Source organism: Labrus bergylta, chromosome 20 (assembly GCF_963930695.1).
Source record: "Labrus bergylta chromosome 20, fLabBer1.1, whole genome shotgun sequence".
Classification (NCBI taxonomy): Eukaryota; Metazoa; Chordata; class Actinopteri; order Labriformes; family Labridae; genus Labrus; species Labrus bergylta.
In genome coordinates, this window is record NC_089214.1 from 15,212,651 (window position 1) to 15,239,952 (window position 27,302).

The following is a 27,302-nucleotide window of genomic DNA, read 5'->3' on the forward strand; positions in this document are numbered from 1 at the left end:
AGAGAGTGAAGCCCTGACTTGGTAGTGACAGTCCTCCCTCGCGTTGGCAGAGGGAGTGGTGGGAGTGTCAGGGCCAGCCTTCACAAATTGTGGATATAGCTTCACCACAAAATGGGACACTACAAAGATAGAGTGTGGATGCACGCACACACACGTCTGATGTACCACAGTGTAACTGACTTCAGTGTGAACATGCTTTACTGTTTTTGTATGTAAGAGTATAATTGCCTTTTTTTTAATCAAACACCTGTACCTCACTTGATCTATTTTGAAAGCTGTACAATTAAGATCATTTAAGAAGTTTTAAGTCACAGCAAGATTTATTAAGGGGCTTCAATGCTGCTCTACATTGCCATGATATGACATTATTATTTACGACTAAATAAAGATATCATGCATGAAATGTTACCATAAGATATATTGGAGCTGGTGTAACAGCCAGCATGCCTTTCATGCAGCTGTATTGGTAGGTTCAGTGAAATTGCAGATTATAGATGCCCTGTGGCAACAGACCAAGTAACATCTGCAGCATGTGTTGGGACCCCTTTGATACCCTGCATGGGTAAGTAATGATTTACCAAAAACCATCTCAAAGTGATTAAAAATGGCAGATGTGCAAATAGAATCACACTCAATTCAATTCAATTGTATTGAAATGTAAAATCTCTTTATAACAGAACATTCTCAGAAGGCTTTCTTGAAGGAATAATGTGCGACATTTTACAAATAAACACAACAGAAATCAAGTCTATCCATGTGTAAATATCTCTCTGAGTCATGACTGTCTACATTGAGTGAGAAGCCCGAGTCTTGCCAGCTGTGCTGTTGTCGGAGTCGTGTTTACATCAAGTTTACATGGACGGGACGGCCTAGCATATAAATCTGTTTTAGTCAAGGACTAGAGAAAAGAAGAATAACATACTCACTGATTAATTGGATGTTAGTAATTATCTTTAGATCTCGGTCGCTTCACGTCAATTTATGTGCAATATAAAGCTATGAGTTAACCAAAGTGTGCTAACATTAGCCTGCTAACACAACAATGCAGAAAACATGCAATCATCTCAAGGAAAGGACAATTTTGTCCGCTGCGTGCTTGTGCTTAACGGTGCTTCATTATGGTGCGTTCTGATTGACAACTCCTTCGTGTGAACGCAAGTGGAGAGGGGTTGGAGAGAGAGGAGGCTTCAGAATTGTGGAGGTGTCCCCAAACAGCAGTTTGTTTTGGTTTAATGCTGGAGCTCAAGGGCGACATCTACTGGATCAAAAAGTCGCACATTCTTCCTTTAAACTGATAATTGTCACAAATCACCTTTTTCTTATGGGTTTAATGTATAGCTTAGTTTTTAAACATTACCTTTTTATTTCATTTCAAAATGATGAAGATGCTGGAATTGCATGTTTTAATCTATTTGCAGATTGTTATGACCTGGTTACCCTGTACAAAAACTGATTTTATTTTTATACACGTGCCTCTGCGTAAGAAAGCGACCATATCTGAAGTGGCATTTGTCATATTTCATTAAAGACAAAAAGGATGTGGACCCAATCGCAGATAACAAATTTGGTTTTTTTCAACCAAAAAATGCAAAAGCTGAAGCTTACTGTTTCATGTTGTATATTATCTTGTCCTAAAATCAAGATTTGGTGAGTAACTACAAACTATCAATCAAACTTTGGGTAGCGCCATTTCATACATTTTTTTTTTTTTTATCTAAAGACACTTCCAAAAAAGAGCAGGTTAAAGAGTTTACTCATTGTTATATTATCTACAAAGACCCAACATTAAATCATCATGCGCACCAAGCAATACTGTAATACAAAGTTACAGAGGCAAAGAAAACAAGTCCTTTTAAGAGGCAGAAACCTCGAGCAGAAGCAGACTCTTGATGCAGAGCCATCTGCCAGAACGGCGCCGGGCTTTGGAACTAGGATAGGGGGAGATGCAGGAAGAAGGATAGGGACAAACTGAGCACTAGTGCTTTTGTCAAAATATTGAAGGGCAGTAAAAGCAAAATATTTACTCTGGACGACAGTCAAAATAGTAGCACAAAGTAATGTTACAATGTAATTTTAAATTAAGTACCTCTGATTTGTCCTCAGGTAGTACTTACATACAGTATTACAATATAAAATAACAGTCCACCACTGGATATCTACTGCCAAGCTGCCAAGAAGCAACCTTACGACTCCTCCAAAGACTCCTACATGTGAGAATACGTTTTTGAATGCCAGTGGTTATTTTCTGGGCAAGAGGAGAGGGTCCAGACAATTTCCATAATATGGACGCTTTAAAAGACGTGTTGCTTTTAGTTGGCATCTTTCAACACAGTGCAGACTGACAGAGATACCAGTGCATGTTTCTTTTGGGTTTTAACCCTGAACTATCACTGCCCTCTGTTGGAGCAGCACAGTGTTGAATATCATCTGGGCTGTTTAACTCAGTGCTTGTTCAAAGCTTAGCCGAAGCCATGGCTTTTCTCGGTTAAGAATATAAAGACATTTAAAAAAAATCCCACCTCTGATTAAGAAATTAATAGAAATCAGACTAGATGCCTTCAAATGCTATTCAGTTGGTGTTGTGAGAAACTTGTTGCTCATCCTTTTTTTAAGGATTTCAACTGACATTAATTCACTGAATGATTATACTGTATCTTTTGAAGAAAACAGGGAAGGGAGTAACCTCTGGACTGCAGCCATACAATACCACACTATCAATGTGAATGCATAAAGTATTATAATGCAGTACTGCCAATTTGCATCATTTTTATACTAGAGTGTTAGCAAAGGTCAAGGGGTGTGTCTTGCAACACTTCATACCCAGCATTAGTAATTGTCCAGCAATGAGCAACACAGCAGTGGATGACAGAAAACGCTCAGTTCAGCTGGATTCAATCAGCACTGAGTTTTTAATTTCTTATTTCCTTAAGTCTGAATTAAGTTGAGATTCAGATCCATTCTTAGCAAACACTGTAGTAGTCAGTTTCACTGAACGTCACAACTTCAAATAAAGGACACATACTTGGGCTCTTGCTTCTTTCTCTTTGTAACTGTCTCTTTCATCCTGTAGATGGAAGCATTTCCCAATAATAAATCAGTGAAACTCCAACTGTATGAAATCTCAAGACAAGGGGTGCCTCGGCCACAACTTGAATCTGTCTAAAATCAGGTTTGTCCAATCTTTCTTTAAGCGCAAATTAGTGCATGTTTACTAAATATTTTTGAAAAGTTAGATTATTGTCTTTTAACGTGATTTCAGATTTTCTCCCTGCTCACGGTTAAAGAAATGCTTAAATATATACAGTATCTCACAAAAGTGAGTACACCCCTCACATTTCTGTAAATATTGTATTATATATTTTCATGGGACAACATTGAAGAAATGACACTTTGCTACAATGTAAAGTAGTCAGTGTACAGCTTGTATTACAGTGTAAATTTACTGTCCCTTCAAAATAACTCAACACACAGCCATTAATGTCTAAAACGCAGGCAACAAAAGTGAGTACACCCCTAAGTGAAAATGTCCAAATTGGGCCCAAAGTGTCAATATTTTGTGGGGCCACCATTATTTTCCAGCACTGCCTTAACCCTCTTGGGCATGGAGTTCACCAGAGCTTCACAGGTTGCCACTGGAATCCTCTTCCACTCCTCCATGACGACATCACGGAGCTGGTGGATGTTAGAGACCTTGCGCTCCTCCACCTTCCGTTTGAGGACGCCCCACAGATGCTCAATAGGGTTTAGGTCTGGAGACATGCTTGGCCAGTCCATCACCTTTCCCCTCAGCTTCTTTAGCAAGGCGGTGGTTGTCTTGGAGGTGTGTTTGAGGTCGTTATCATGTTGGAATACTGCCCTGCGGCCCAGTTTCCGAGGGGAGGGGATCATGCTCTGCTTCAGTATGTCACAGTACATGTTGGCATTCATGGTTCCCTCAATGAACTGTAGCTCCCCAGTGCCGGCAGCACTCATGCAGCCCCAGACCATGACACTCCCACCACCATGCTTGACTGTAGGCATGACACACTTGTCTTTGTACGCCTAACCTGGTTGCCGCCACACATGCTTGACACCATCTGAACCAAATAAGTTTATCTTGGTCTCATCAGACCACAGGACATGGTTCAAGTAATCCATGTCATTAGTCTGCTTGTCTTCAGCAAACTGTTTGCAGGCTTTTGTGTGCATCATCTTTAGAAGAGGCTTCCTTCTGGGACGACAGCCATGCAGACCAAATTGATGCAGTGTGCGGTGTATGGTCTGAGCACTGACAGGCTGACCCCCCCCCCCCCCCCCCCCTTAAACCTCTGCAGCAATGCTGGCAGCACTCATATGTCTATTTTCCAAAGACAACCTCTGGATATGACGCTAAGCATGTGCACTCAACATCTGAGGTCCACCATGGCGAGGCCTGTTCTGAGTGGAACCTGTCCTGTTAAACCGCTGTATGGTCTTAGTCACCGTGCTGCAGCTCAGTTTCAGGGTGTTGGCAATCTTCTTATAGCCTAGGCCATCTTTATGTAGAGCAACAATTCTTTTTTTCAGATCCTCAGAGAGTTCTTTGCCATGAGGTGCCATGTTGAACTTCCAGTGACCAGTATGAGAGTGAGAGAGCGATAACACCAAATTTAACAGACCTGCTCCCCATTCACAACTGAAACCTTGTTACACTAACGAGTCACATGACAACGGAGAGGGAAAATGGCTATTTGGGCCCAATTTGGACATTTTCACTTAGGGATGTACTCCCTTTTGTTGCCTGCGTTTTAAACATTAATGGCTGTGAGTTATTTTGAGGGGACAGTAAATTTACACTGTTATACAAGCTGTATACTGACCACTTTACATTTCAGCAAAGTGTCATTTCTTCAATGTTGTCCCATGAAAAGATATAATACAATATTTACAGAAATGTGAGGGGTGTACTCACTTTTGTGAGATACTGTATATAAAAAAATACTGTAATATAATTTAGGAGACAGAAATTTTGTTTGGATTAAATTTGGATCTTAAAAATAAAAAAAGTTTAGTTAAAGATCTACCAAGGAAACCCCAAAATAGACAGACTCAAGAGTCTGGCCGTGATATTTTTGTCCCTATGATGTGTGTTTAGTTGATCAAACCGAACATACAGTTAATAACATTTGTGTAAACGTCATGATTCATTTAAATGTGCAAAGCAGCAAATCCACTCACCGCCGCCCGGTGGCAGCAGTGTGATCAGCCGTGCTTTGTTACTCCGCCGGAAATGAGGAGTAGAAGAAGAAAGTAGCTTAGGAAAAAAAAAAAAAAAAGAAGCTGTAACAGTCTTCCCTCGTCAGACGATTAGCGAATAGTAAAAACACTGTAAAACGACAGGCTGGTCACCTCTATTTTCAACATTAAGAAGCGGCGTAAGTTGTCAACAATGTTCCGTGGTTGGTTATTTACACTTTGATGCCTTAAATCGCAGCGCTGATAATGCTGAAAATGAAGCTACCGATGAAAACGGGCGAGGAAGGAGGAGGCGACGAAACGGTCGAGGAGGATTCATGGGATCAGTCGGAGCAGCGACGTATTCCCAGGGCTGTGCCTCCCTCATCGGGGTCCCACGGATCGGAGGAGTCGCCCGGACATTACGTGTACCCATCCCAGCTGGACAAGGAGACTGTATTCGAGTGGTTCGGCCTTCACCTGAACCCCGCCAAGAGGATCGAGTTCATGTGCGGGCTGCTTCATATGTGCCAGCCGCTGGAGCTCCGCTTTTTGGGATCTTACCTAGAGGACCTCGCCAGGAAAGATTATCACGTTTTACGAGACTTTGAGTTCAGGGCTAATAGTCCGAACGATTTAGGGGTCTTAACCGACGTGGTTGACCCCGTGGTGAGGTCCAAACTCCTCGTCTACCTTTCCCTCCTCGGCTCTGACAGCAGGGAATGCGCCGGGATACTCTTTCGGATAATGAACCGTGTCGACCCGAGCTTGTTCTTCAAACACTATGACTTCTCCCGTCCTCCGTTCAGGGAGCCCCTCCACCACTCTTTTCATCCGGCGTGTCAGGCCGGGGACGTGTACGGGCGATCCGAGCAGACCTGCGGCTTCTCCTCCTCCTCCTGCTCCTCCTCCACCTCCGACGACGACACGGCGGCGAGACCTCTGGAGCAGCTGGCTCTGCTGTTCACCATGGCCTCTCTGCACCCAGCTTTCCACTTCCACCAGAGGGAGACGATCCGAGGGCAGCTTGACAAAGTAGAGCTGGCTATAGATGAGGAGAGACGGCAAAGTCGCCTCGGAGTAAACGCCCAGACATCGGTAATTAATCAACCAGTTGCTTACTTTAAATGATATAACCCAAACCTGCTTCAGAGAGCATGAAGGAGGGCAGCACTTTACCAGAACTAGACAAAGTTACAAGGTCAATTGATATATCTTCACGCGTAGTTAAATAACTGATAACACAAAGTTGGTCGACTCTAAAACACTTACACAATGTTCGAATGCGTCCCACACATGTTTTCATTTAATTCATTTGTTATAGTCCAACTTCCAGCGGCCAAAAAAGTGTACGCTTTTGATTCATATACCGAAATCCTTCTCTGTTCTGTGTGCAATGTGTGAAAACAGTCTTGACTTGTTGGGTGATAAGCGGCTATTAAAAGTGTCCTCCATTGCTTTCCTGATATTGAATTATTCATGCGACAATCTGCAACTTCCAAGACTTTCTATCGAGCCAGTTAAGGGAGGACCTTGATGCAGTGCTACCTGCGTCCTTACTCACTTTGTAGGGGACTATGTAGTGCACTATTTCGGACACAGCCACATGTGTGACTGTCTAAAACAGGGGGTGGGCAACTTTGGTCACGGCAAGGGCCACATTCATTTAATTCTCCCTGCCAAAGGGCCAGATTGTAGTATACAACAAAAACGATCAATTATGAATCAATTATAAAAAAAAAAAAATATATATATATATATATATATATATATATATATATATATGTCTCAAATTGAACTCAAAATATACCAGTGATCAAATATTATTATGGACGTATTTCTGGTTTTCATGTTCATGGCAGATTTTGTCACATTTTCTTCATGTTTCCAATTCATTGATCATGTAAAAATTGACCTGAGGGCCACATTGAGGGTTGATGGGGGCCGCATGTGGCCCCCGGGCCGCCAGTTGCCCACCCCTGATCTAAAAACAAGCAACAGTTTTTTTATTTTTTTATTGGAAGGAAACAGTGCATCAGCTGACTGCACTGATTTGATAAGGTCATGTGGTATTCTGATTGGTAATGTGGAGAGAAACACCTGTTGCTTTCAGTTTCTTTTACTCGAAACAGTAGTTATGATGACGCAGAGAATATCAACACAAATAATGACTCAAATTATTAGAGTAAGAGTTTTCCTGATAGGCACACTTTCTTTTCTTTTTTAAATGTCTAACGTCAGAACACAAACACGGCCTAAAAAAAACAATCAAAGAGAAAACATGAAATGGAGACATGCCTGAGAACCAGAGCGTGTGAGAAGGACTTCATTTACAGATCAGGTGTGGCTTTGATTTTTGGATGTCTTAACATTTTGGGCTTGGCGGTACAGAAGCGCATTGCATTCACCAAACTTACGAGATCCTTGTCTCATAATTACGAGATCCTGATCTCGTCTAAAAAATGTATTCTTTGGTAAACGCAATGTGATTTCGTAGTAGGGTGGAGATAGTGAAGGAAGCTGCTACCAACCAAACAAAATGATACTGGGACACACAGATGAACAACTAAAATAAGCAATATAATCTTGTTTTTTTTTAGTAATGTTTGGTCTGTTTTAGAGCTGGCATCTATTAGCAATTTAAGGGAACTAGATATCTTAAGGCACTTATTCCGTCCTTGTGTCCATCAGTCAAATCTATGTGTTCGTCTATCAATATTGAATATTTTCCATCGAGGTCGCTTTGCTTATTTTTATGTTGTGTCATCTCTAAACGTAGTCACACGTTGAAAAAAAAAACCCAACACCAACTCACTGTGCCGGCTCTTTCCATCACATGTCTTCTATGTTATTTTATTATATCTTATGAAGTGGAGCCTCTGAGCGCACGCAGAGAGCCCAGGGTCTCCCTCAGAAATATACGAAACAACACATGGAAGACATTTCTGTCCCAGTGACTGATTGTTTCAACACTTGCGAAACATTTGGAATGGAAAAAAAAATAATCCCTTACCAAATCTCAACCTAAAGTTAAACCCTGTCATGTTAGGAATGCAAAGCCAACTCTCATGTGTCAGAGCCTCCCACCAGCACATGGACCCTCACCTCTTGAGTTCATTCAGTCTTTGTGTGTTTGTCTGTGGCATGGAGCACATGGCAGTTTACACTACTTAGAAATGAAACGCCACTTACCAATCAGTAAAGCATTTATTAAAAAGTGTAAGTGTAAAAACAATCAGCTTCTGTCTAATACGTCTACCGTTTTGTTTAATGCTGACTTATTATGTTGAGCGAACCTTTAAATAGGCATCCAATTAAATCTCCCTGCAGGGCTCCTCCTGTTCTAGATGAATCCATGAGTTGCCATCAGTGTGAGTCTAGGTTTTTGGCAGAAGATGCACTGCTTTTAATACAATCGAGCATGCCATGTATGAGTCTGGACTGTGTCATGTAGGGAGGAACAGTGAGTGAGAGGATGGTTGGAAAACAAACAGCGGTTCAGGGGGTTTCTTTGTGTTAACATATAATGTCAGTTTCGGCCACCATTGATAGGCCAGCATGCCTAAGTTGCTTTTCTTTTAAACATCACCGTGATCTGTTTACATGGCTGGTTTAGCTCAGCTCTTGTCAGTTGGGCACATTTCCTTTTGGTGTTTTTTTTTTTTTTTGGTTTTCGTCCATGCAACATTTAAATGCTATTTGATTCTGGAGAAAGATCAGCCCGTTGTCATTCCCATACATTAAAGATTGACCCGTCAACAGTTCTTGGACATGCAGACACGAGGTGACCTGTCACGTCTACATCTACAAATGAAACCCATTCAGTGCAGCATTACGTGCAGAGAGCAATAGATGAGCTACGTAACATAGGACGTTCACTGGAGTACCTCACCTGTGTGTTTTTTTTTTTTTCCAAAATGTAACCACACAGAGCGTTCCATGTTGACCAATTAAATAGACAGGAAGTAAAACACACTACCATTATAGCAGAGGTCAAAGAGCTGTGACAAAGCATTCACTAACGACAACCTATAATGAGAATGTTCTGGTAAATGTGTTCATTTTTTCAACTCAATAGCAAAACAAATCCTTCCTCCGGTTACTACTCCGTCAGAAGCCCCTCCCCCCCTTCAATTGTTAACAATGTTTCTTTTCTATATTTAGGTCTGCTAGATATGTGTTTTGTAGGTTTCCCTGTTAATGCCAGAGCCCAATTTTATTAGAGAAAACTAGAATACACACTAAAGGGTATCAGGATTTAATCACAATCATGTAGTTCAACTTTGACCTGATGTTTAAAGTTAAGCCAGGTTGACAAAAAAAAAAAGGCAAGATGCCTTTTTGACACTGTGTTTCGTGATGTAACTGAAGACGGAAGATTGTAACAGACCATGAAGAAAGAGTTACTTACGTGGTGTGTTTTTCCTTTGCAGGAGCTGCTGGGTCAGAAGGCAGATTACCTGCCTCCTCCCGTGCTGGGAATGGGGGATTGTACAGCCTCCCATCCTCCCTGCCAAAGCCGACGCTCCAGCCGGTGGGCAACACAACGAGAAGGTGAATTGAAAGATTGCGGAAATGTTTAAATAGGAATTATTTTTACTCAAATAATAACTGTGTTGTACACACAGGAAGATGGGAAAAGTAGTCTTATATTTAACTCTGGGGGAGGGAAAGAACTTCCAGACTAAGGCCTGTGTCCACTTAGTGCTGACATAAAGCGTGTATGCGCTGAACATCAAAGCGCTGTACGTCCGCCCTGTCTCTATGATGATCACACATGGAGCAAAGGGGATGTGGGTACACAACATAATCCATTGGCGGCAAAAATACGGGGGATATCGTATATGTTGAAAAGAAAGCCGGTGGCATCAAAAGTGCCTTTCTGAAAAGTTGAAAGATTTTCAGCTATGGTCGTCCTCATTGAAAACAACTAAAAAATCTAATAAAAAAAAAAAAAAAAGCTGGCACTGAGGAAAAAAAACGCTAGGTAGAAACATGGTTTCTTTAGTAAGGCAGAATCATTTACTGGAATTCTGAACCTAATTCTATTTTTTTTTCTTTCTGTTTTTGCACAAGCGCTTTATATACTTTTTTATGTTGGCAACTTGAAAACCTTCCAGCAGTTAATTGTCTTAACAAATAAAAAAGCCCTGATGGATTTGTAATAGGTGCTGTAATAACACTGATAATTAAATGGACTCTGACATTGGTTTATAGAAAGTGTTTGCAGACTCAGAAATTGCTCGGCCTCGTAGCTGCACCACCAATCTGCTAACCTGAGTTCTAATAGATTGTCACATGTCTTTGTTGTTGCAGCCGTGCACATAGAGGGGATTGTGCTCAGGGGCATTTCTCGGACTAGAATAGACAAGGAATACAACTTTGAGGTAGGTGATAACACACACACAAACAAACACACACCTTTCAATTAGGTAAAGATGCCTAACAGAAGTGTTTTTTTAAGCGTAATTCTGTGTTTGTTGATGAAAAAACAACTTTGTTCCGACTATAAACATTGTCGTTTTGTCTTGTGTTTCCTGAAACACACACACACACACCCACCCACCCACACACACACACACACACCCGCTTCCTGGTCTGCAACTTAACAACTCCCTGGATGTATGCTCTGCCATTAAAACATGTTAGCTTGATATCAGATCATAACAGGAATCGCCTGAAGATGGACTGTTGCTGTTCATGCATGTCAAATAGATTTCTACATGATGTTTGCATCTGGAAATGTGTGGAAGTTAATTGATGCATGTGTATAAACCTGGGGCAGATTATCTTTATATTCTTGTTTTTTTTTTTTTGCACTAGTATGGCGTTTGCACTCGCTCCTCCCCGGCTCCTGTTAGGTACTCTTATGTATCAGTTTGATGCTAGGCTGGTGGCAGCGCATCAATGCCGATGGGCTTGTCTTTTTTTTCTTCGAAAATGAATGTTTTCAAAGCATGGATTCACAGTTACAAACAGGAGCATTTAGTACTCATTTAGTGAAATACAATTTCACTGAGACAGATGGAGAGGAGAGGCTAACAGCCCCATTGGCTTTACCGAGCTTCCACATTCAGGCCAGAAGCGTTCACAACAGTGAGCTGTTCTAACTCTCCATCTGTTTATACTGAACCAACCCATTGATGCACACATGCAAAGACACAATGGACACACATACAAACACATGCTGCACCAACAAGCTAAATAGGCTGGTTTCATTCTCAACATGTCGCACAATTGGTACATTATTGGTGCACATATATATTGTGTGACGATTCTTAAAGTCAATGAAAATGATTCAGTATTGTCATTACAAGGGGAAAACATGAATATCATCAGTCCTAGAAACAATTATATTCATTAAATAGTTGCAACTAAAACTATACTCTAAAACTTTCTGCACAGCCTCCCTCCATAAAAGGCCCTAACAAGTCTTTAAAGGTCCATACAATCAATCTCATGGTTTGCAGTTAATGTCAGCCAATTTGGATTACTTTCCATTCCATTTGATTCCTCTCTTCACATATTTAGTCTTAAGAATAACACTGTGGTGTTCTTCTACCCTCTATTAATGTTTTCCAAAGGCGAATACAGTTAGTCACAGTCACGAGTAGCTGATGAGCTCATACAGCTCAGAAAAGATATCACATCCCTGTGTCTTAACACAAATGGGATGTTGGCAAACATATCTTTATTGCTTTACAACCTCATCTTTAATGTCCAGTGGTGTACTTTTCCATTCTGCTCTTAAACTAAACAATTCTATTTGAAAGACAAAAAGACAAAAAAGTATTATCGTTGGAACATAAACTAAAAGAATCTGAGGTGTTGTAACTTATATCATAGATGTTTACAATTAGGTTCTTGTGTTGTGTTGGCTTTTTCAGGTGTTGGTTATAAATTGGAGTCGTCTTATCTGTCCCAATTTCTCTTTCTACTGTGACATTTTCCCAAGAACCACAAGCATGGTCACATTTCCTTCATGGCAAAGCTGTTGTCATCTTTCTGATTGAATTGTGTGTGCTGATGGAGAATGTCCTCTGTTGTATTTTTTAGGTGAAGTGGTCTGACTCATCATCGAGTAATGTGACCAAAACCCACCTGGAGCTGGAGAATTTCCTTCTTAAGGTACGTGCTTCTGTTGAACTGATTTATTTTTCAGCGCAATATCAAAGGAGACTAAATAATGCATGCCTCTGACTCGCCTCACAGACAAGAATACCAACATTTCCCGATGAAACCCATTTACATTAAGGACTTTTTTTTGCTCCTGTTGTATTATACAAAGTCCAAAGTAATACATATTTAATTCAGAATTTAAAAGCTTTAGCTGCTTTGATACTAGGTCCTGACACTGTCCATGCTGGCTTACTGTCACTGTAATCATATCCATCTGCCAGAGCATGCAATGATTGTCAACACAGGATTGCAGCAAGAATTCACTTCCATATGAGGAATGTAGCCAGACATTAAAGATGTTTGAAGACAGTGAAAAACTTAATAAGATGAAAAAAGAGCTTGAGGGTTTCTCAGCTCTTTTCTCCCGCGTTGTGTGGATAACCCAGTCACTTCAAAGTCAGTTCAGAACTTGTGTACAGGGGATTTTTCCAAAGATCCAAGTACAAACTAACAATATGGAGTGATAGGTTTAAGTCCAGACAACATTTTATTGGGCGAAGACTACATATTCTGAATGATTCCTTGCTAGAGCTTCAAAAAACACTAACAGACTTGACAGGTTGACAACAGATATACTCATAACGTAAATGTAATGTTAAAAAGTCTTACGAATGAGTCCTCTTTTCTTTGCAGCTTCCTAAGGATCAGTGTACCGAGTCTTTTGAGAAGAGCATCCTGAGGCTTCTGAACCAGGGGGACCAGAAAGAGAGCAGAGAGGTGGAGAAGAACCTCAGGTACAGTAAAAGCAGATATACTCGCCCAATTGGTCAGATAACGGGGAAGTTGCAAGATTAATACCAAAATATTTGAGTTGTTTTATACTTATTTTAGTTCCAAAACAGTCACAACATATTGATGTTTGCCAAAGACATTTGACATTTAAACACATTTCCTCTTAGATCAGAAGCCATCTCTTGTACAAATAAATTTAAAATTGTGAAAAAGGTTAAAAAAAAAAAAAAAAGGGACACTTCATTACCTCCACAAGGTTAATAGTAAGTTGAGGTTTCTATGGAAGAAAGCTGATTCCTTCTCTTCATCATCTGACGGATCAAAACTTTTCACAAAGGCAGTAAAGAGGGTCCCCATGTCTCTTCAAACAAATCGCCTTTTCCTTTTATTATATGTGTCACAAAGGAAGTGTTATACCTTAGGAATTTGTCTAACCCAGTGTGTAATACTTAGGCCCTGTGTCCACCTAGTGTTTTATCCTGGCAGAAAAGCGCTGGCTGTGCACTCGGTGGCGCTTGCATGAAGCGTTTTTGCGCTGAGAAGAAAAGCGCTGCAAGTCCGTCCTGTCTCTATGACAACAGTCTGTTGACAATGGCCGCTGTATGACTGACACTGCTCTGTTACTTTTTACTGCATGTTTTATAGTTGAGTTTTCACCCACAGCAGACATGGAGCAAAGAGGATGTTGATACAAGACACGATCAAAAATACGGGGAATATACATTTGTAAAAGAGCGCCGGTGCAAAAAAAAAAACCAGCGCCATTCGGAAAAGTTGAGAGATTATGAACTGGAGTGGTCGCACTAAAATAAAGTAGCACTCAGAAAAAAGACTCGGGGAACTTCAATCATCGCATTCTGCTGCAAACTTTCTTTCCTCGTTGAAAACAAATGAAAAAAAAAAAGATGCCGCCGCTAAGAAATAACACAAGGTGGATGCAGGGACTTCTTGGGCTGTCATTTTCTTTTCTAAAATATTGAATGAATTTTAGAACTTCTGTTAAATAATTCACTTCCATATGAGGAATGTAGCCTTGATATTTTCAAAGTGCATCCATAATGACTGACTCAAAGAAGTGCCTTCAGAACTTCAGAAAAGGGCCAGTTCACTTTAGCAGCCACTGATCTCCTTAACTTATATCTAACGCTCATCCTGTGTTAAATATTTCATGGTGGGATACCAATAAAGTACTTTGGATTCTTTGAGTGACACGTAATGGAAATGTTTTGGGCTTTAAAGATTGCAAACTTCAAGGCTGACCAAAGAAAAGCTGCTGTCCCCACTGTGGTCATTATGTTTTGTTATTTTGATTCCTTCAAGGACAGAGAAGTCAGCTTCGCTCTCCTTTTCTTGAAACTCACTTCAATAAGTGTGGCATGTCGACCTAAGCAGACATAATGTCATGACTAAAGATCAGTCTGTTTTTTTTTTGTTTACGCTCGAAACGAACGCTGCTTTTTACGGTAGATTCTCTGAGCTGTTTGCTGCGGCTTCAGCTGTGTGTGACTGTTCTGGTGAGCCATCCAAATCAGCTAATCAAAGTCATTTCCTGTTATTTTCAAAACAACAATATGGTCAGTTCACCTCAAGTAACCCAACCACCCCCCCCCCCCACCCCTCGAGTCCGTCTCACTAAATGAAAACCTTTGCTCTATCACGTCCAGTTTCACTCAGACTACATGATTATCTGTTCAAATCCAGCCCAATGTGTCTTTAGCATGCTTTTTTCATGACGTGCAAACACATCGTGTCAGCTGTGCTTGACAAAAGAAAGAAGTATCCTGTCCATCAGTTTCGTTTTGTGATAAGTGAAACTCTGGGAAAATGAAACCTAACTGCCTGAACTCCAGAAGCTCTGCCCTGAAACCGGCTGCAATGCAGTCAGTCTGCTGCTCTCTTTGTTTTGGTCCAGGCTTTGTGGACCAGAGGAAATGTTAGAGGATATGCTTTAGCTTCAATGTCTTAACTGCTTTACAGTGTCTGCATGTATTGGCATTGTAAAACAATTGAAGATGTTTGCATGTATTTGTATTCATAAAGCTTCATTTGCATACTGAGGACAAAACATATATGTCCTTTACTTACTGTGAATTTTAGTCAAATATGAAACTGTCTTATCATGTGCATGTGTGTGATTCGGGCCCATGTGTGTGAGAAGCCTGTCCCTATAAATAACAGAGTGTAAAACTGAATTTCCCCTTGGGGATTAATTAAGTATATCAAAAACAAAAAGCTACAGAGCTGTGAAGAACCTGCACGTTGTGGACTTAGTTTAAAACAGTTGAAATCGCACAAAGTTTAAACCTTTTTTCTCTCTGGGAGACCCCTAAAATCAGACTACATCCTAAATGCCAGTTCAGTTTATATTCTGGATTTTGACGGTATGATTCAAGTAAGTTAGAAATGAATACAAGTTTTTATACTAATAGTTGTTGTGACCTTTATTTAAAATGTTACCAAAAGAATGACAAACTTTATTTGACCCTCAGCATTATCCCCCAAGTGACGTCTCAGTTATACACATTGCAGTGGGAGCCAGAATAAGTTGAGACAGTAAAATATTTTGTAACCATGCGAATCCTGAAGAAAACAATCGTCAGGAACATGACATTGTATTTAAGAAAATAGACAAATGTTGGCAACTTTTACATGATGTGTGTGAAGCCTTTAATGTCTTATCCTTTTGCTCTGTTTCTCTTGCTAAGAAAAATGCCATAACAGCCCCCTCCCCCCCTGTTCTTCCTCAATGTGCTCCTGCAGGGAAAGGTTCCTGTCGGCTCCTCCAGTCTTCAGACAGACCAGGAAGGTCTGCAGCTTCTTCAATTGTGACTCCAGTTATTCTTCAAAACCCACCTGCTCTAGATGTGAGTACCAGAGTAAATTCTTACATGTCAGGGAACTTTTTCTCCTTAAAAGCTTTGCTGCTTTAATTTTTTTTTAGATTAATTATTAGCATATCCAGTGACTATCGGTTATCACAGATATGCACTGAGATTTATTCACTAGTCAAATGGCATTTCATTTGAGTTTCATACTTTTACACGAGCAATTCTCTTTCACCAGCAAAGTAGGATAAGATAGGATAGGATAAAACTTTACTGTTCCCTCGAGGGGAAATTCGGGCATTGCAGCATCACTCGACACAAAGTCAGACACGTTTCTGGTTTATGTTGGCCTGCGCCAGGGTTGACCCTTGTCACCAGTCCCGTTGGTGCGAAGCAGCTGGGATGAGGGTTAGCACCTCCAAATCCGAGGCCATTCAGGGTAAGCTCGGAGTAGAGCTGCTGCTCCTTCGCATTGAAAGGAGCCAGTTGAGGTGGTGTGTGCATCTGTTAAGGATGCCTCCTGGACGCCTCCCTTTCGAGGTTTTTTTTCCGTTGCTGGGTTGACCTAATGCGCTTGCTGCCACCGCGACCCGACCTTGGATAAGCGGAAGATAATGGATGTATGGGATAAGATAAATATAAATAAAAAAATTGAGGTATAAGTACAATATAAATGGTGAAATGAACTGTACAGGTTAAGACACTATGTGCGGTCTGCTATATGGATATACCGTGTCGGATTTGTTTTCTCCCCAATATTGATATCAGCCCCAAAAATCCCATATCGGTCGGGCCCTAATTCAAACAGGATATTACTCTTCTGTAAAACATAAAGGGCAGACCTGTAAATGACTCAATGTACAGTAAGTCAGAGTTTTATTCCAAAAGTGGGGACTGCTCAGGAAACCTATTCATCTCTAGCCCACTGACCAAAATGTGGTTCTGCTGTCAATAACACAACTTGCTTCTTCTTTATAGGTAACTGCCAGTTGGGTAAGGCCTACCAAGGAGACTCCAGTCAGGAAGAAGGTGAGAACAAGTGAAATGATTCCACATATTTCCTGTATTATTTTTCTCTCTGTGGAGTGTAGACGTGGTAGCCTGTTTTTTTTTTAATTTGGAAGGATCTAACCAGGCCTGCAGTCGTAGCTGGAGCTTCTTAGTAAACATGAAAAGTTAACTAGTATTTATTTTTGGAGGTCGGCTGGAAAGGCCGAGTCTGTTTCAATTCCTCATATTTCACGGCTATATTTGCCTGATCACGTGCTGACCTGAGTTCAGCTGGAGCAGCGGTAACCTCAGCCCCGGCCTGCTGCATACTCGTGTAAGAATGTTTATTGCCAGAAGATCTTGTGAGTGTTGGATTGAGGTTGTACTCATGATTATTGTACTTATGTTAAATCAGTAGAAATACGATGGAGGGTCCATTATGTAGTTTGTGTTTTTGAACTTCGTTTCCTGTACAGTGCAGGCAAAGCTTTACGCAGCCTATCCTGTGAGCCTGAGCTCAGGGCAACAAGCCCCACTGATGTGCCATTGGCTGCCACTAAATGACAGCCAATGGAGAGGCCCCCCTCAGTTGTAAGCAATCATTTGTGTGTATTTTCAGGATTTACAGCTGAATAAACTCACTGCCATTAGTAAATAAGTAAACATTTCGAAATTGGTCTACATATTTGCAGATTAGTTTACACATTTCTGGATCTTTTTACACATTTCTGGATCTGTGTGGCAATTTCTGGATCTGTGTACGCATATTCAAATAGTTTTGCCACAATAATAGCTCCATTATCAACAAACATTTACAGCAGTGCTGTGTGTATGAAACATAGAAATAGAGTTCTGTGAAAATGAAATTAAAAACAAAAGAAATTATCCCTTTGAGCTGGACTTCCAACTCGAATGCTCCTCTTAAGAGATTTTAGTTCCAGGGGGAAAAATCCAGGTATGTGTGTTCAGTGTCAATGTCTACTACCCGGTAAGGTCAATAGTGTGTTTGCATCTACAGTCAGAACAAATGAATCAAGCAATCTGACGTCCTCGGGGCAAGTCCTGCAGCTGGCCACACTGCATAAATGACCTGTTTTAAGTTAAACTGCTCTTGTTCTTTTTCTGTTATTGTCTCCTTTTAAGGCCAGAAATCAATGGAACAATAAGAGAGGGGAATGTTTTGACTCAGTTTGATGTGTTGCATTTCTGAGTGCCAGTAATGTATGTCAGTGCTTTGACCTGACCTCCTGAATATTTTTTTTTTCACCTTGCAGACTTAGAGTCGTACGTTCAGGGACACAAGAAAAAGCACGGGACCAAGAGTCCATGTCAAGGGTAAGGAGAGAGTCTGTGGTCTCATCGATTAAATAGCATAACCAACAACTCTTAAATAAATATGAATTAAAATGTTCAACGTAAATCTAATCATGTAAAGGCAGTGAAATATGTTGAGAATACATTTTTAATGGCCTTTTTTTGTGATTGATAAACACACTTTTAATGGCAGTTCTTATGCTCTTCTATCTCCACCAGTCTCTCCAGTGCCAAGGCCCCCCAGGGAGATGGTCGGCGGGGGGGCCACACTGCAGAGCTCAACGGTCCTGCAGAGAGGAGGAAGGCTGACCAGGTGAGGGCCGGGCAGCAGAGTGGTTTAAAAAAAAGGACAGATATCTCTGCTTTAAATCTTCACTTAGTCTGCTGGTTTCTTTCCAAAAATGAAAGTCACTTAAACGATCATTTACGTACCCCACATCGATTATCATCTAATGATCCTCATTAAAATCCTTCAGATGTATCGTTTCCACAACAAGGCTTTTGAAGCTGAGAAACAATCTTTGCACAGGCCGTTTCCCGCATCAATCACGCTGTTGCCATTTGTTAAACACTTAATTTGTTTAGAAAGGAGTGAAAACAATCAGCTTCAAACTTAGGTTAGTGTCAGTTAGTTCTCCATTTGAAGGTAAAGTCAAGGTGTCTCCTGACAAGTTGTTTTCTAAAGTCTGTAGAAGTCATTTTGTCAACATGCAAACATTGTTTAGTTTCTACCTATAAAAGACAAAAATCACAATAATGAATTGACTGTAGGCCTGCTGCGCTGTTGAAGGGGGTCAAGTGGTTCCTGTCATGTAACAGCAGCACAGATAGTCAGCAGTGTTGGTCTAATGATTAACTCAACTCTAAAGCTCAGAAGCCCAGCTGAGGAGAATTCTTCGAACGCTAGTTAATCATTTTACATGAAGGCCCGTAGTATTGAGTTAAAATAGCTTTTCCGTTTCACGAATGAGGCAGAGGCATGTGTGAGGGTCAGAGTGTGTGTGTGTGAGTGAGTGTGTGTGTCACACACTGCCACGTGAATGGGAGTACTCACCGCTAATCTCACTTATTTAGGTCAAGACTGTGTGTATGGAGGAGTGGGAGGGGAGAAAGCCCTCTGCTGACACAGCATGGAGCTCTCTTTCTCTCTCTCTCTCTCTCTCTCTCGCTATCTCGCTCTCTGTCTGTCTCCTGTCACAGAACAGGCTTAACACTTTTCAAATGTCAAATGTCTTTCTGTGCGGCTGGACTACTCGTCCCTACTAAGCTATGTTTATTCCCAAATATTGTTTGTTGATTTAATTTAATAGGCAATTATTTGATTTCCTGTGTTATGAGTAGTTTAGGTATACTATGCAGGGTGGGATTGTTCCTCAGAAAGTCCACATGGTTATTCATGGTTGTTAATACTTACTTGTCAACCAGAAAACCCAAAAATAGACAGTTTATCGTGACTTGGGAATTTCCTAAATGCATTAATCATTTTGATCTGTATAAAGGAATTGTACACAATAACTATGACATCATCATCCATTTGTTTGTGCCTTGAAGCCTTAAGTTTGGAAATGTGTCTGCGTCATTTCTGCTTTTTATTGGAGCTAGAAGAGGGACAACAGGGTGAATAACAAATTACAAGTAAAGCATACCCTGCTTTTAAAGACTATTTGACATGATTACATCGTGACATGTTGAAAAAGACTTGAAACTAGAGATTGAGATGATACACTTATTCAGATATTTTCAGAGGTAATCAATCCATTAAGAATGGTATTTTTGTTCATTAGCTTACATTTATTGCAACCCATGGAATTGCCCTCTGCTGGCCAACTGAAGAAGTGCAGCTTTAAGGCACAGCCTACAGCCAGTGCCTACAGTATGTCCACCTCTCACTTCAAGTCCTGATTTGAATGGAGATTAAAAAAGGACTCAATTCAGAAGTTACATACAATGTACATCGTACATAGTTATTATGAATAAATACATGTAAAACATATACCACTTTGATATAAACATATACCACTTTGATATAAACATATACCACTTTGATATAAACATATACCACTTTGATATAAGCATATACCACTTTACTCAATGAACCTTTGGAAATAGGGAATTTCTATTATTGGGTTATATTTTAAAAATCAGAGCCTTTGCTGAAAACTTTCCTCTGCTTACATCTCATCTTTTTCTCTCATTGTTTTTACATTTGTGAGAAACTAAACAAGTTATTGTATTCTGTTGGGACTATATGATATTTACTTTTTACTCATTAGAACTGGACAAAAACAGTTTTTTCTTAAATCACATGAGGCAGTGGTACTGGAAATAATAAAAAAAAAAAAACATGAAGAAAATATAATAAAGATGACAACAAGCACTGAAATCCTCGATTCATTTTCTATTAAACTTCACAGACTCTGTTTAAGTTCTGGTTGAATCTTGTGAAGCAGATCTGACTTCCTTGTTCTCCTTACAGAACCAGGACGCTGACAAGAGAAGCCACCCAGTCACTAAATCAAAGAGCAGAGGCCTGAATACAGACCGGTGGGTTCACTGATCGTGGTTACAGCAACTTTGTAGCCATCAAGAATGATGTGGGAAATATCGACTTAAGATATTGAAAGTCAGATGCTTACACTGACAGCCTCTCTGTCTTTTTTTTTTTTTTTTTCAGGGACAAGGGGAAGGGGAAGGGTGTTGCTGCCTTTGTAGCTAATGGTAGGCATGTACCAGTTCTGTCACCTCAGAGGAAAGGTGAGTGAAACAGATTTGAAATGAAGCTGTCACGTGCAATAGTAATTACACTGGTTGAGTGTTGCCCCTCCTGGTTTGGTCAGAGTGAACCGTGTATTAGGTTTAGAATCAAATTCAAAACAGGTTAAGTCAAATAAATATTTGGTTCTGATTTGCCTATTGTGCATGGCAGCAAGTATCCCTCACCATTACTAGGGGCGCTGCTTTTATCATTGACATTAAAGCAGGGGTTCCTAACCTCTTCTCCTCAAAGCCCCCCATTACTTAAATCTGAGACAAGCTGAGCCCCCAGCGCAATAAATGTTACATTGCTGTCGATATTAGAATCAATTTGAATGGTTGTCACTGATAAATCCCCAACAGAATAGATGTACACACGCGTGTCCTTACCAAAAGACCCATTTCTAAACTATCCAGTAACTGTATTATCATATGTGCGTAGCTAAATATTGCCTGAGATGTTTGGTGCCCCCACAAGGTAGGACTGACTCTAACCATATTAGTCCGCGGAAAGAAGTCCGGTTAATTTGACATTTGTCTTCTTTGGGATAAGCAGCGAGGAAGTGGTGAAGTGTTGTCCGCTGTGACAGAGAAATATATATGCTTTGGGATATGCCGACGTCTAAAGAGTGGCGATCGTTGTCTACATTGATTACAATTCAATAGGCTGCCAAGGAGATTATTTCAAATGGTTTCTGGCACATTTTCATATGTTGAATCTTCAGTGGGGTCTGATTTCCTTTTTTGTCTGTTGTTCTCCACACATTGTTGCAGATGGAGGTTCAGGTCCAGATACATTTGGTGAAATGTCATCAGAAAGCTACAGCTCTCCATCCAGCCCTCAACACAGAGGACCAGAAAGTATGGAGAGTGAGGACGACAACAACAAAGGTAAAACAGCTCAATCCATGTCTAAAGTCAACCTTTGTATCAAAGCCTGCACCTGTAGTGTACTCACTGCCCTCTATCTTGTTTACTGTAGATACAGACAGCCACTCGGATGACTCCAGCAAAGGTCCGGGTCCTGACCTGTTCTTCGGTCACCAGACTGATCCAGCTGTGGTGGGGGAAGTCTCCGCTGTCCGACCTCGGTCTTCCAACACTCATCAGGCCCAGCTGGAGCCTCTTTGCCCCGAGACCAGCACAGACTTCCCTCCTCTCTCGTTCATGCATCCTCTGCCCTATGTGCTCCCTAATGGAGCTGTGGACCCTCCACTTCCACTGATCCCACCTCCCAGTCAAAGCATTATCCCGGATGTAAAGCCCTCATCTGGGGCCCTGATGATGCAGCTGCCCCTAGTGCCTCCAGCTGTTCCTGGACTTGTTGGCGACCCAGAAAAGAGGGACATGCTCCGAACATTTGGGATCCCACCGTTGGGCCTCCATCCTACAGGAAGTCCTGCTGTGCAGCCTCTGGTTCAGAGGTTCAAAACTGCTGTGCCTCACAGCCAAGGTATTAGTGATGGAGCTTCAGGGAGTGGATCTTCTCCGTCTGCCCCGCAGTCCCCACACCAGGCCCCCATTAGGGCCATCAGTGTCTTGTCTCCTGGCCCCACCTCCTTCTCTTCCCTTCCTCAGCAGTCTCTGCCATGCCAAGACCCGGCCAGTGCCAGCTCAGGCCTGGCGCCGTGTCTGCCACATGTGGAGGCATCTCACGCCAAACATCCTGGTTTAACCTTACCCTCAGGCATGCCTTCTCCCTACACCCTGCCCTCTGCCCCTACCTCCGTCATGCCTGCCACAGGAGCCCCTGCAGCCACTGGAGGAGCCCCATCTCCTGGACATGTACAGACAGCTGTTCCTCCAGCTGTGCCCACCCATACCCCTGGACCTGCACCCAGCCTCAGTCCAGCTCTTACTCACAGCACTGCACACAGTGACTGTACATCATATAGCAACAGCAGCTCTTCCTGTGGAAGTGCCCCTGTTGTCCCTGGCAACCCTCTTACCCTTCAGCAATCACAGCAGCAACAATTGCCCTCGCAGCAGCAGACACAGCAACAGCAGCAGCAGCAGCAGCAGCAGCAGCAACAACCAATAAGCTGTGGGACCTGTGGTTGCCACAACAACTGCGGCAGCCGAGGCAACGGCAGCAACAACAACACTGTCAGTGGTGCCTCTGGATGCCAGGCACCCCTGTTTTTCCCCGCACACCAGATGGCAGGTGTTCAGCGGCAAGTGTTCAGCGTCCCGCCACACCTGTTCCAGCTCACGAGCCTGTGCAGTAACAGTTACCTCCCCCAGGCCCAGCCTCCTCATCAGGCCAACGGCGGGGCCACCCTGCCCACCTTCTTTCCCACCGCTCCACCTCCAACGCATCCTTCACCCTACGGCCCCCTCCACACCCACTCTCACAGTCATGCAGAGGTGCCGTCACACATGCTGGGCACCCAGGCTGCAGCGGTGGCCGCAAACTACAACCTGCAGCAGCAGATGGCATCCGCATCGTTCTGCCAGCGCGTGTACCAGCATGTGTACCCAAACCCCCTGAGCATGCTGCCTGCTGCTGCGGCTGCACTTGGAGGAGGCGGAGTCAATAAGAAGAATGGCCATGTGTCCTGTTATAACTGTGGTGTGAGTGGCCACTATGCTCAGGAGTGCAACCAGCCCTCCATAGACTCCACACAGCAAGGTAGTGCAGCTACACGGAACAGGGACAAACAGAGGACCCCTTAGTTTTCACAACTCAGTTGGTCATCGTCACTTGAGTCTTTTCACTTCTTTTAAAGCCTATGTTTCACCTTTTTTATAGATTTTCCAAGTTTTGTTATGAGTGCAATGTCTTCTTTGCCTCATTTTGGTTTACTAGAATTGTTTTCAAAGGCTCATTACTGCCAAAGAACAAAATAAACAATGACGTTTTTCAACCATTGACGACTAACAGCAGCTTGAAAACGTTCTCTGACAAGAATTTACTTGGGGGGGAAGCGTGTCGCACAGTCTTTTCAGGTTTTGAACCTAGCCTGTTGGTAGCACCATGTGCTGCTGGTCAATGGTTTGAAAATCTCTACGAACGTGGTGTCATGCACCAATATAATATCTTTTAAGATGTCACAAAACAGCAAAGAGAGAAATCTTTGATTCTGCGTAATTTTCTTTTTTTATGTAATTTTTTTGGCCAAATACTGATGTATAGGTGATAAATAACAACAAAAATGTGATAAAAAAAGTGATATTTTATTGCACTAAAATGTTGTGAACTTAATTTTCATTCAAAAAAATGAAGAAGCAGAAAACCAGGGACTGCTAGGACTGTGCTCAAACTGTCAGTTTTTTTGTTGACGTTACTTTAAGTGAGTTGAAATTGAAACCTGAACGTGTACTTCAGTACATTTAAACTTCTAAGAAGACACCCGATAAGTTTCAAGTAAAACCCTGCCTTACAACACTTGATCCCCTCAGTTACCTTCAGTAATATTGTTTATCTAACTGCCCACTGATTGTATATATCTGTGTGTGTTTGGATGCATCTCTGTATGTGTGCATGTGGTCTGTTTGTGTGTTGGTGTTTGCATTGCAGGTGGTTTCCGGTTGAAGTACGCTGCCTCCCACATTTCAGAAGCACTTGACAATGCTGAATGAAGAAGACGAAGAAGAAAGGCTGAAGAGGAGTTCCTCTGCTGTCATTTCCACAGACAGCCTTCTGTTCTCCCCCCCTGCACTGTATACTAGCACACGGGGGGAGACTCAAAAAGAGTGACCTGTCAAGGGCTCAGTGGACAAATCCTAAGTACTTGTGCCTGAGAAAGTCTTTTTCCCATGGAGATGATGCAGTGTCATGTGACTCCTGCTCCCTTCCCTTTCAGCTTGTTTTTGATATTTTTGCACTGAGGGTGGGAAATGACTAACTTATTACTTAATTATTAGGGAGTTCAGAGATTCTGGGAAATGTGTTTTTACATGCAAGTGGAGGCTGAAAAAGGTTCTTTTAGATGTTTCTAAAACAGCACATTTATACTTTTTTCCTAATTATTACCGTTCATCGAGGATTTTAAAGTCCGACAGAATTGTACAGCAGTTTCAAGGGTTAAAACGAGAATCAAAACAGTAATGTAAGGAAAATGGTTTGAGGTTTGTTGTTTTTATTTGATTTTTTTTCTTTACGGTTTTGAATGTACACCTTCATGCATTTTTGCCACTTGATGTTTAGATGGAAGGTAATTGCTGCTTTGTATTTTATTTTTTTCTTCTTCAGTTTTTAAGTTCTTTGACTTGCGCCATAGTGAGGCAGGAACACGTGAACTAAAACAGTCCCTGAATACTAATGTTAGAATTTCATCTCACCTTCATTTTTAACGAATAATCTTTCAATCCACTATTTCGACTGTTCTGGTCAGATGTGGAACAATTTAGAGAGATGAAGTTAAATGTAACTACAGGAGTAAAACACAATGATAGACAGATGGCAATGTTTGTGCTCTTAAAATGATATTTGTGACCCCTGAGCTTCAGTATTATTAGCACAAAAAAAATGTTTTATATTGTATTGATTTATGATCTTTTGAAGATTACTAGCCCCATTTGACTTTTTTAAGTGTTTCCCTCTTAATACCGGATCAAAAATGTTGAACCACTTTGGAATGATTTGATTAGGCCGCAGTTTGCTTCAAATAAGCTAGAACTGTCCAACCATGTAGCTTACAAGTCAAACATTTTACCTGCTCCAAGAACTTGTAATCCTCTTAGCCTGAAATTTTAACTGAAAAGTTTTTTTCACATGTCATTCAATCTGTTCATATTTCTATTTTTCTCTTTGTGTGGATTGGGGGTTATTTTGTGTAGCTCTAATTGTTCAGTGCTTCCTTGTGTCTGGCTCTTGAAATGTCTAAATGGAATCTGCAGTGATGATTATTGAGCACAGAAGCTAACACTGTTTAAATGTCAAACTGAAGAACTATGAATAGTAAGAAGTGAGAAATAATATTTAAGTGTGTATTTATATACAAGTAAACTTTCAACAGTAAAGCTATTTTGATTTCATTCACACTTGATGCAATTTTTCTGTCAGTATTTTGAATGGATGTTACTAGCTCGTTTGTTGAAGCCCATCCCAGACCAAGTGAGGCTGTAGCAGCTAAATCCATATGATCATTTTTAGAAACTGTCCGACATTGATAATTTCAACAAGCTCCCTGTTTGAAGCATACTGAGGTTTATAGAATAAACCACTTGGGTAATAATGGATGCTTGTTGACACTTGTTCATCTAAATACTTTAAGCTTGACTGTCTGACAACATAGTACAGAGATCTGAGCAGCTACTGAATTTGTACTTACAAAGACAAGGATAGTGAATACTATGTACACAACAGACAGGCTAGGCTCCCATAATTTAGAAATATGGTAATATAGAGTGCTCGATACATTAATAGAGAAATAAAACTAATGTTGCCCTGAGCAACTTCAGCTGTCTGAAAAATCATTTTTTTCTGAACTGAGATACTAGAAACAGCAACTGGCAAAACTGTGTGTCCTAATGATGTCATGAACAGCCTTAGAAGAGTTTGAAACATTTAGGAAACCTTAATGAATGAGGAGCCTTAAAGTAAACTACTAAAAAGTTGGTGTAATAACTCAATAAACTATTGAAGCACCACGCATTATGCTGAACTTTAATTTGACATTTTTTAAAAGTGTACTTGTTTGAAACAAAGCTGTCACTTTCTTTGTCATTCTTATCGCCTCACCGTTCAGCTAACATATTAGTATGTCTATTAAAGCTCAGAGCTAGCCAGCTAGCAACAACAAAGCTAATGTTATAGTGGATCAACGTCTACCTGCTGCTGTAAATAAACAAAGGTCACAGAAACTAATATAAACTCATTTTTGGTGTACAAATGGTAACTAAGCTAGCTTTTTAGCATCAATGAAGGGACATTGTTAGCAGCAACAGCTTGTTGTTGTTGCAAACAGAATATTGTTTTGTTGAATTAACAAGTAAAACAAGATTTCTCTGGTTTCTAAATCAAATATGAGCTAGCTAAGACTGCTGTCACATGCTCTTCAATTTGATGTTGAGTAGTGATCCCAAATTTAAAAGTAGCACTAGCAGCCTTAACGTGCTAATGCTAAGACTTTAAACTGAACTGTGTGAATATGGCTTATTTACAGCAGCAGCAGTGAGTAAATTCAGGACTACTTTCACGTTGTTGCTCTAGCTAACACAAGCCAAGTGTCTAAAACTAGGAGAATATTTGTTGAACTCTCTAGCTCTAGAGAAAGGGGACATGTCAGCTGAAAAGTAAGACGACGCTGACGACACAAGTCGCAAAATCTTTTAGGATTTAGGAAGAGGATGAGTGTGTCCAAACTGATA

The 27,302-nt window shown here is 41.1% G+C and overlaps 1 protein-coding gene across 1 annotated transcript; it reads left to right on the forward strand.

Moving 5' to 3' along the window:
• Positions 1 to 5,103: 5,103 nt before the first annotated feature.
• On the forward strand, positions 5,104 to 26,586 carry zcchc2 (zinc finger, CCHC domain containing 2). Its single transcript, XM_020658016.3, has 14 exons — positions 5,104 to 6,291; positions 9,627 to 9,747; positions 10,510 to 10,580; positions 12,250 to 12,321; positions 13,006 to 13,106; positions 15,865 to 15,968; positions 16,908 to 16,958; positions 18,194 to 18,254; positions 18,453 to 18,546; positions 20,710 to 20,777; positions 20,908 to 20,987; positions 21,762 to 21,878; positions 21,970 to 23,619; positions 24,508 to 26,586. Exons 1-14 carry the CDS (start codon positions 5,461 to 5,463, stop codon positions 24,567 to 24,569), a joined length of 3,483 nt encoding a protein of 1,160 aa, XP_020513672.3. The 5' UTR covers positions 5,104 to 5,460; the 3' UTR covers positions 24,570 to 26,586.
• Positions 26,587 to 27,302: the final 716 nt, after the last annotated feature.

What these genes read in the sequence shown, in the direction of transcription:
- zcchc2 (XM_020658016.3), top strand. Translation starts at nt 5,461, where the DNA reads ATGCTGAAAATGAAGCTACCGATGAAAACGGGCGAGGAAGGAGGAGGC. An exon ending in AAAACCCACCTGCTCTAGAT is followed by an intron (nt 15,969 to 16,907) that starts GTGAGTACCAGA and finishes TCTTCTTTATAG; the next exon opens with GTAACTGCCAGTTGGGTAAG. An exon ending in TGAGGACGACAACAACAAAG is followed by an intron (nt 21,879 to 21,969) that starts GTAAAACAGCTC and finishes TGTTTACTGTAG; the next exon opens with ATACAGACAGCCACTCGGAT.